This window comes from Brassica napus, chromosome C6, assembly GCF_020379485.1.
Source record: "Brassica napus cultivar Da-Ae chromosome C6, Da-Ae, whole genome shotgun sequence".
Taxonomy (NCBI): Eukaryota; Viridiplantae; Streptophyta; class Magnoliopsida; order Brassicales; family Brassicaceae; genus Brassica; species Brassica napus.
Window position 1 is genome coordinate 1,361,999 of NC_063449.1, and position 10,436 is coordinate 1,372,434.

Sequence of the window (10,436 nt, forward strand, 5' to 3'; positions counted from 1 at the left end):
TTATGATCTTTGAAAACCAAATATCCTCATGCATTAGGAATCACATATAGATTGTTTAAGTCCAATGCTTAGTTCTGAACATGCATTCAGCTATTTCTTGATCCATGCATTTGCTTGATTTCATCCATCTTGCTTGATCTCATTTAATAAAATGATGATTGATCCTTATTCAAATTCTAAAGGGTCTTAATACCCTATATATATAATCAATCCAATTTTAATTACAATTAAAAGGATTACTAGATGCAATGATCAATTGATCATTCTCATACTAAGATTGCTTAAGCAAATAGATTATATGATTTGAAGGAAAGCCTTATTGAAATCATATACATTGATTTATTCTATTGCTTACATAGAATTCTGATTGCTTGAATTACTCGTTAAATATTCAGATGTCGAGATTTGAATCCTCAGATTACTCTGCCCTAAATCTCTCTGGAGATAATTACCTAGAATGGGTAAAGAATACTCTTGTTGCCCTGAGATCCAGAGGACTCGGACAATGCATCAATGAGTACAATGATATCATTGACAGTGAAAGACATAGAGCTATAACGATTATTCGTTATCATCTCACTGAGGAACTAAGAGACCTGTATCTCCATGTTGAGGATCCTTGTGATCTTTGGTTACAGTTAAGGAAAAGGTTCAAACCGGTATCGTGGCAAAAGGCCAACCATGAATGGGAGATCCTCAGATTCCAGGATTTTGAATCTGTGGACAAATATAATTCATCTCTGATGGATATTGCTTATAGTCTTGAACTATGTGGTGAAATGATAACACATTATTCTTTACTATACAAGACCTACTCCACATTCCATCCAAAGGATGTGCTGTTGTTACACACGACTAAGAAGTTCACCACTTATAATGACCTTTTGTCATATCTTTTGGCTTCTGAACAAAGAAAGCAGAAAATCAAAGATACCATCAACAGATTTGACAAGCTTCAGAAAAGATACATTGAGCTAAAGAATAATGAGATGAGGCCTCTTATAGCTGATGAAGCTAAAGTTGAGCGCCATATGGCAACACATGCATTGTGAAGGCCATAATATATAATTGTCTTTTGACATTCTCATTTTCATGTTTCCTGAGTTTATGTTTCATGAATTGCTTTGATACTTTGCTTTATACACGACTTCATTAATAAAATGAATTGCTTTGAGTTCATGATCATTATCTTATTCAAACTGTTGTTTGATAAGAAACTATATTTATATGCATTTATTGTGCCAAGATAAATATGATTGAGGATTAATATTCCAACTCACTTTTCCAAAGAGTTCAAAGAAGCCTTTGACAAATGGCACGACATGCTCTGCCATCCAGGCTCAGTTATAAAATACTCTTGAACTCAACTGGACATTCCTTGAAAGAAAGGAAAAGAAGCTCGACCAAGGCTTTGCCTAAATGACATTATATTCACCCTATAAGGTCCATTGAATTAAGAAGAAAAAATGCTTTCCAACAATGGACAAAAGGGAATAAGAGTACCTAAATTAAAATCGCCTAAGTGGTCGAGACTACATTCTCTATTGATCTAGTGATCAATATGATATTAGACAAATAGCCAGGGCAATCATGTTTGATTAACCCACGAAATTTATCACTTAGACGGCATTACCATACTTAGCCATTCGGATTATGATGCAAATATTTAAAAGGGCACAAATGTTATCCCATAAGATCTCACGTGTGTACAATATATCTATGCACAAGGGAATTTATTGTCCCAAGCAACACGAATTTGAGTATGTTCATGAGGGGGAGTGAGGACAAATCCCATGATACATGACCATACTAAAATCCGTGAAACATGGTCCACAACCATATTACATATTGGTTGAATTTGATATAAAGACCATTACCTATAAGGTTCAAATTCTAAAAGTCCATATGCTTGGGGACACCATGAGTTATAAAAGAATGAACCTGCATCAGGCCATAGTAATTATATCAGGCCATATAAATGATCATAGATATTCCCACCTCAGACTGATACGGATCATGAGTCCAGACATATATCATCTTAAGATATTATGAAGCCATCTAAGATAATGTGATCTTAGAATCTCATAAAGAGGATTGGGAATATATGTTGGATATATATTATGAATATACTTTCTCCATAAGTTTAAAAGAAACCTTGAGCCAAAATGGGTGATCTAATTATAGACCAAGGAACAAGGATTACATAAGGTTTATGAATCCGAATATCCAACAATGAAAGGAGAAAAGTAATAAGCTGGTATAAACAATGATAAAGAATGGTATCTACCATCTGGTATCAACCATCAATGTCTTGGCAAAGATCCTCGGACTAGAAAATAATTTATAGACGTCCATATGCTACAATGATAGCAAAAATAAAATGCCAGACACATTGACCCGAGAGAAAGAATGACTATGTCATCCCAGCTTAGCACCACACGGTTTTGATGTCTTAAAGACACAACCAAGTTGCTACAAAGTCTATATAAGATAGACCAAATAAATGTTCCAAATAAAGTTCCATAAATTCTAAGGAACCTCGGAAAGAAAAAAAGGTGCATGAGATAAAATCCGAGTTTTATTAAAGGAAATCATTCCAGACATTGAGATATAAGGCTGGCCAGCTGAACAACTAGGTACCATACCATATAGCTTGGGACGCCAAGTTATAAGGTTATTAAGGTCCTAGATAATGAAATTTCAAATTGATTTATACCATGTCTGGAACTAAAATGAACTATATATATATATATATAAGTGTGTCGACACATACATTCATAGAAAATGTGCAAGTATGTAGCACATGAATACAAAGATATGTATTGAGGATCATAAACCCACACAAGAATACTCATAATGAATAATGAAAGAAACGTGGGGTTTAAAGTGATATATAAAAGGCGTATTGTATTGGCCATGAATATGTAAACGTCATATGATGCCCAGTGAATATATAAATCCTGAAAGAAGGATAAATCGTGAGACAGACCGGGAAAGGTCTATATAATCCAATGTGGTGGATACTATTACATATTTCACTACATATGATGTCTGGAAGAAATTCAAAAGATGTAGTATGTTATATATTACTCACTGGATGATGATGATAATATTATTGGTACCAAAAGGTTTACCAAACGGTATTGAGCTCAGAATCAAAAGATGAGAAAAAAAATTCTCTTGAACAGCATTTTCCTAAAGCTGTTCATGGACTGAATTAAATTACTACATGTAAGCAAGTGAAGAGTTCTATAAGAACAATTCAAATCAGTCCATAGAGGAATTTTAAATTCCTTGTGTTTTATACTAACCAGCCTAAGATATGTTAAATGGTTATTCATTAAACCTTAGAAAAGGTTATAGACCATCACCACAAATTAGCCAAATTTTGGTAATACTTATGGTTGGTCGAATTCTCAGCATGAACCAACCAAGCTGTGGTATGAATGAATAAGCTATCATAAAGATAAGCTATAAGATCGAAGTTCATCTTTGAACAAAAGGTATAGGACCACATTATGCGTCCATATGCGACCCAACGGGTCCGACCATCATATATGAAGATAATGCTGCTTGCATTTCTCAACTCAAAGACGGGTATATCAAAGGTGACCGAACCAAACATATTCTACCCAAGTTCTTTTTTACCCATGAGTTGCAGAAAGCTGGAGAGGTCAACGTCCTTCAGATCCGGTCTAGTGAAAACTCAGCCGACCTCTTCACCAAATCATTGCCCTCTTGCACATTCAGGAAGTTCACGCAACAAGATTGGCACGCGTAGACTCAATGACCTTCAGTGATGTCCAAATCAGGGGGAGTAATGTGTGTTGTACTCTTTTTCCTTTCTCTGGTTTCCCTTTTTACCACATTGGGTTTTGGGTTTTCCGGGAGAGGTTTTAATGAGGCAACATTAGCATGTTACAAACTTTATATGGTTATGGCATCAAAGGGGGAGTGTTATGAATCATGAAGTGGATGATCCATAACCTAGACCATACAAGTTCAAGACTAGAGTCCATTGGGGATTTACATCCAGCCACACGGAAGACCCATTCAACCGTAGTCTTTATGAGTTTGACCATGTCATTATGTAGAGTATCTTTATAATCAATTCTCCCTTTGACTCCACCTTGTATGAACCACTATATATAGTGGTGTAAGCAATAAGAAATATATAACACATTTTCACAAATCTTCTCTCAAATCTTAACAATCGCCTTCTTGTTTTTTTTTTTCCCAGCAAAATTAATACTGGTAAATGATCCAACGGTTAGGAAGAAACTAAGGAGGATGCAAATAAATCTCCACCGTAATACAAACCGTCCGTAGAGGAGTATTATTGTGGGCCCGCGTCTGTGGAATCTAAAAGCAAGTCGATTAAAAAAAGAAGGCATACAATTTCTGAGATATCTCCGCTTTGGTCTCTGCTTCGTGTCATTCTTGTTGCGGATCTCGAAGAGAGCCCCCCGTAAATTTCTCATCGATTCCGCAGGTGAAAACGTAAACGATCCTTTGGCTCAAAAGTTTCTCTGTGTTTTTATTGATTTTTTTCTTCTTTTGTTGGCAGAGTAAAAAAAAGGTTCGTTTCTCTAGATGGGTTCTCCGTCGGGGCAACCCGAATTTGATTACTTGTTCAAGGTTCTATTGATCGGAGATTCTGGTGTTGGCAAAAGCTCTCTTTTGCTTAGTTTCACTTCCAATACGTTTGATGATCTTTCTCCCACAATCGGTGAGTTGTTTTTTTTTTTATAAATGACGATCAACCTATGTACCCCATTTGGGTTTTGAATTTGGATCTGTCTTTCTTTCTAGGGGTTGATTTCAAGGTCAAGTACCTTACCATTGGAGAGAAGAAACTGAAGCTTGCGATTTGGGACACAGGTTAGACATCATAATCATCTTGTGTTTTTATGTAAATGTCGCATCTTATTTGATTCGAGTTTTTTTTTTCAAAAAGACAACGACAACGTGGAATATGATATGTTTAATCTAGTTCCTTGTATTGCCTTTATCATAGTTGCCTAAGCTGTTATGTGACCCTGAAAAATATTAGCCTTGTATGTAGAATAGTTAAGAGACTAGTCTCCTGTTTTTAGAATGGTTAAGAGATTGGATTCTTGTATTTAGATCTGTTAAGTAACTATTCTTTTGTATTTAGAATGGTTACGAAACTAGAATCCTTACGAGATTAGTCATGTCCCTTGTATTTTTCTTTCAATTTAATTTGTTATCTCTGACCAGTATTGGGTTATTTTCTGATCACTCAGCTGGGCAAGAGAGATTTAGGACGCTAACGAGCTCGTATTACAGAGGAGCTCAGGGCATCATAATGGGTATGCGAACCAAATAATTTTTTTAATTCTTGATATTTGATCTTACCGGACTATACTTTATAAAGGCTTTGTGTTTTTTTTTTATCTGTAAGTGACATTTGAAACTTCTTCATATTGTAGTATATGATGTGACACGACGAGAAACATTCACCAATCTATCAGATATATGGGCCAAGGAAATCGACCTCTACTCGACTAATCAGGATTGCATCAAGATGCTTGTTGGGAATAAAGTCGACAAGGTAAGAGAGTTCTCTTTGGTCGTCGTCCATGTCTAAGTTTCTATTATTTTGGAACCCTTTTAACCTCAGTGTAATCTCCAGGAGAGTGAACGAGCTGTATCTAAAAAAGAAGGCATAGACTTTGCTCGGGTGTACGGATGTTTGTTTCTGGAGTGCAGTGCAAAGACTCGAGTCAATGTTGAGCAATGTTTTGAAGAGCTTGTTCTTAAGGTTAGTAAAATCTGCGACCTTTCTTCAAGCTTTTGTTGCTAAGGAAGGGTATGTTCGTTTAAGTATTTAAGATTTATTTATCTACAGATTTTGGAAACGCCGAGTCTTACTGCTGAAGGTTCGTCTGGAGGGAAGAAGAACATCTTCAAACAAAACCCAGCACACACCAGCAATGCTTCATCGAGTTACTGCTGCTCGTCTTAGACACGCTTTACGGTTTATGACACAAAACGCCACTCTTGTTTGTCTTCTTGTTCTTGATTGTCTCTCTGTTTCCCAAAAAAACTGCAGCATCTTGGATGTAAATCTTAACCCTACTTTCAAAGTTGTGTTCACTGGTTTTCTAATCTGAGATCATCCCATCTTATTCAGAAAAAATGTTAATACTTCTACCTACTTTCATGCTAAAGAAAGTGTCACAGTTCAGAACTTTAGTTCAGTTTTAGTTTGTTTCTCACGTGCCCGTAGCCAAGACATTGTTATAATGTAAGAGCATGACATTGTTAAATGGTTCTCTACCATTCACCAGGCTCTACTGGCAACAAATTTGTCAAATGATTCAATAAGGATCTCACTCTGGTCGATGCACTATAAAAATCTCACCTGGTCAGATGTTTCCACCGTCAAATTCTTCAAATCTTCCTGAGAAATTATTGGTCTCGACTCCTCGTTGCATGCAGTACAAGAAACTCAAACATGTTTGCAGTGAGTCAGTGACTTCAACATCCTTAATGTTGATCTCGGAACTTATAAGCAGAGTTTTCTGAGCGGAGACATTAGGATGATACTTCACTGATCTGCCAGTGGACACTTATCATAGCTGATTTCTCCGATCTAAAACTTATGAATCTCGTTTTTTTCTCAAAGCTGATTTTTTACGATCTAAAACTATTATGAATCTGGTTTCCAAAAGAATTATGTATACTAGGGATTTTACCGCGCGTATATATTTTAAATTTGTTAATTTATCATTTTTACTATTATGTGGATTGTTTTGTTTGATTTATATTCTTTATAAATATTTACTGGTTTTATAAATTTCAATATTTTCCTTTGGTTCTTATAAATTTGGAATATGATTTGCTAACACAATGTAGTCTATACGACATATTTTTGCTATCGTAAAATATGCTTACAATTCTTTAAATCAAAAATAATTTGCATGATTAACACACTGAGTTTGGTGTTATTTTTTTTTTAATCGTTGATATTTGTTGACTTTCTACGTGGTATCTATTTCCTGTATTTTTTTTCTTAATTTTATTTGAAATTTTAATTTATGTTTCTGGTGTTTTTTTAGCTAAAAATGTTTTTGGAGTTATGACTAATTATCTTGCACTATGATTTTTTAAGAGATATCAAGTAATATGGATCTCTAATCTTTCATAATTTGGGATTAATGATCGTTATCAACATTATTTTCATTTTCGCTCTTCGATGTGCAATAGTTTTGTGAAAGTATTTGTTTTTCATTTTTTATATAGTTAACCACACGAATGTGAAACTATGATAAAAAAAATTCATTAAACCTTTCTTTTTTTTTACATACTTTTCAATTGTGTCTTAGGGCTACAATATCTTTTTTTTTTTAATTTCTCAGTTTTGGACGTTAATTGCTTTCAGTTGTTTTTCCTAAGTATTTAATTATCTTTGGTTTTTAGTTTTTTTGTTTATGTGTTTCCTCTAGGCTTTTTTATATGTTTAGCTATATTTTTGTTTTGTTTTTGTTTTAGCCCTTGTGTTTGTAGTTTGTTTATTATTGTGATATAATTATTAGTAGGTTTTTATTTTTAAAATATTCCTCTCCTACTACATACATCCTTATATTGATTCTAGTATGCTTTTTGATTTGAGGTAATTTTCACTTATATCTATTATATTAAAACATAAGACTATATTAAATTTATATTTATAGAATACATTACTAACGGAATATACTATTGAGATATTAGTTCAAATTTAATATTCTATTAAGAGAATTTCTTTAAAATAGCCGTTTTTAAGTTTTTGTCACAAAATAGCCCTCAATGAAGAAAATGACCAAAATAAGTTTTATTAAAGGGTAAAACACACATTTTTACCCTAGGGTTAATTAATCTAGATTTAGAGTTTAGAGTTAAGAGTTAAAAGGTGGAGTTTTGAGGATAAGGTTTCAAATTTAAAAAAAATAAATATTAAAAATTTCAAAAAAAAAAGCTATTTTGGTCTTTTTTTTTTTCTTGTATGCTATTTTTGTGACAAACACTTAAAAAGAACTATTCGAGAAAATTGTCCTTCTATTAAGACTATTTTATATTGAAGAATTAGCTTATGTTTCTTATAAAATATTGTCATTATGTGAGAGAAGAACACTGTATTTCTCGATTTTTATTCTGGAAAATATAGTAATTCATGCCAAAAAGGCATTTCAGAGAAATGTGTATATAAAACGTGACGGATGTATAAATAATATTTTCGTTGGTTTCAAATTATATATATTTTTTTTTACTTAATTCAATTGTTCTCTATAACATTACATGTGGGAGAGGGGAGGAAATCGTGATGATGCAAACGCAAAGAGCTCCGATTCTATGTTTCTTGGGAGAAACATGTTAAAGAGTAACAAAACCTTTGAGCTTACTTTTGTGCGAACCCAAAAATATTTTCATATATACAACAATACTTGTATCTTCCTAAAACTGGTGAGCTTAATTTTCATAAACCAGATGATATTTGTAATTTGGCATCAGAGTGTATGACAGACCTTATAAGCTCAATTATCTAATCATAAGAAATGAATACATATCGCTTTAAAAGTTAAACTTTAAAAAGGTAAAAAAAGCATCGTGAACCCTTAGAATTATCCTTATTATTTTGACCCTTCATTAATCTCTGCAAAGAAGGAATCACACGAAAATGATAAGATAACAAAATGGATTCCATGATGGTTTAAACAGTAAAGGAAAATAACTGACCTGGTTAGGAAGTCAGGCTCTATCTGAGATAGTCTAACTCGCATATCAGGAGCCATTGGAGCAGCTCCAGGCCTAATTGTAGGCTACAACTTGTAGCGAAAGCTTCACTACAGACACCTAACTAATTCCTTTGGAAAAGCCTCTCAGGCTGTTTCACAAAGATGCATGTCACACAGTACGTTAATCTCAAGCCTGTTTCGTCCTAATATGTGAACTACTGAAATCAAATAAAGTGTATCAGCAGCTTGTAACATACCGTACGTGTTTCCAATAAAAGTTGGTGGTTCAAGATAAAACTAATAAACGCTGCAAAATAATAATAATTAGAGTGAGATATAAGTTTTAACATTGTTTTTATAGTTCAACTATTACTATATAAATATCTAGAGCACACCTTTAACTTTGCAAGCCAAGCAATGGGATCAATGATGGTATATGTTATAACTACGCTGTTGCAAACACGTGCGACCTGATCTTCAAACAGAAAAAATAATTTAAATAGGAACCATAATTGTGTAAATAAATAGATATGAACATGGTAACTAAACTACCTTGCTAAGGGATGAACTCTTCTGATATATCATGTCCAGAGTCTTCTCTACAACAGATAATACGGCCCTTTTATAGGAACATGATTCTTCCTCAGAACAGATACTCTTAGAGATTCCCTTCGTAATCTCACCACAACATAAATAATCTGACACTGCATAGTTCTCGTTAGTATAAAGACTTTTCAATAACTCAAACCAGATTTTACCCAGAAATGGATATAAAGAGAAGTAACTTGAATTCATCTATGTTAATCTGAAGCATAGTTTCCTCAAGTTCTTTAATATAATTTGCTGGTGTCAAGTAGAATTCATCTTTGCTAACATTGAGCTTCCACCAAACTCATTAATCTCAACATGTGCATGTGTCAAAGAACATAAATTCTCTTTAAAAAATCAACTGAATGTTGCCCGGCATCATCCTACAGAGTTAAATAGACAGTGACAGAGCTGCATAAGAAGTGGTTGTTATTCATGTGTTGTATGATGGGAGCGTTTCAAACGTGTGGAAAAAAGAAGACAAAAAAAATTCACTTACGAACCTAGTACGAACCGGAAGGCAATACGCTGGTGGATGATGATATTTTGGTATGGGAGAACAACATAGGTCACAAGACGAACTGGAAGGCAGTAGTTCTGATTCGGCTGAGATGGCTTTAAAATACAGGACGACTGGAGACTTTTCGGTGGATCTCATTGTCAGAGTTTCAGCTTTCCGGCGACTTTGTCGGTTCGTCGGCGGTCTCCCACCCCTCTTTCTCTTTCGGATCTCGTTCTACGTTGTCGGAACAGTTTTGTTTTGGCGTTATTTGGAGGCACTCCTCCTTCTTCTCTGAGATCCGGGTAGGTCTCTGTAGCGGTGGGCCTCAACGTTAGCTCAACGGTCCTGGTGGTTCGTCGGATCTTCTGGCTGACACGCTCTGTTATGAGGACGACGGAGTAGAAGCCGGTACCACAAGTTGATCATCGGGATCTAGAGCTATTGTGTCGGATCTGGTGAAGAGAGACCGCCGACGACGGGACCATCAAAGGGGATGGTGGTTCTTCTGGTTGCTCTCCTTTCAGGCGTGGTCTCTTCTCTCCAACGGAACGAGAAGGCGGAGTGCGCGGATTTCTCGGACCTGTGTGACGACGGCGCTACGGACGATC

At 34.9% G+C, this 10,436-nt stretch overlaps 1 protein-coding gene and 1 long non-coding RNA gene across 3 annotated transcripts; one reads left to right on the forward strand and one right to left on the reverse strand.

Moving 5' to 3' along the window:
* The first annotated feature begins 4,346 nt into the window (after positions 1-4,346).
* LOC106411486 (ras-related protein RABC1-like) lies at positions 4,347-6,134 on the forward strand. 2 transcript variants are annotated; one of them, XM_013852256.3, is made up of 7 exons: positions 4,347-4,492; positions 4,568-4,729; positions 4,813-4,881; positions 5,268-5,333; positions 5,454-5,575; positions 5,657-5,785; positions 5,873-6,134. In XM_013852256.3, exons 2-7 carry the CDS (start codon positions 4,594-4,596, stop codon positions 5,987-5,989), a joined length of 639 nt encoding a protein of 212 aa, XP_013707710.2. In that variant the 5' UTR covers positions 4,347-4,492; positions 4,568-4,593; the 3' UTR covers positions 5,990-6,134. The 2 variants fall into 2 exon arrangements, with proteins under 2 accessions (XP_013707710.2, XP_048617183.1); XM_048761226.1 differs by having other exon boundaries at positions 4,398-4,500.
* Positions 5,969-10,007, reverse strand: LOC125589058. The gene is made up of 2 exons (XR_007325250.1): positions 8,740-10,007; positions 5,969-8,656 (listed from the first exon to the last, which is right to left on the reverse strand). It is a non-coding gene; the product is annotated as an uncharacterized LOC125589058 (long non-coding RNA).
* Positions 10,008-10,436: the final 429 nt, after the last annotated feature.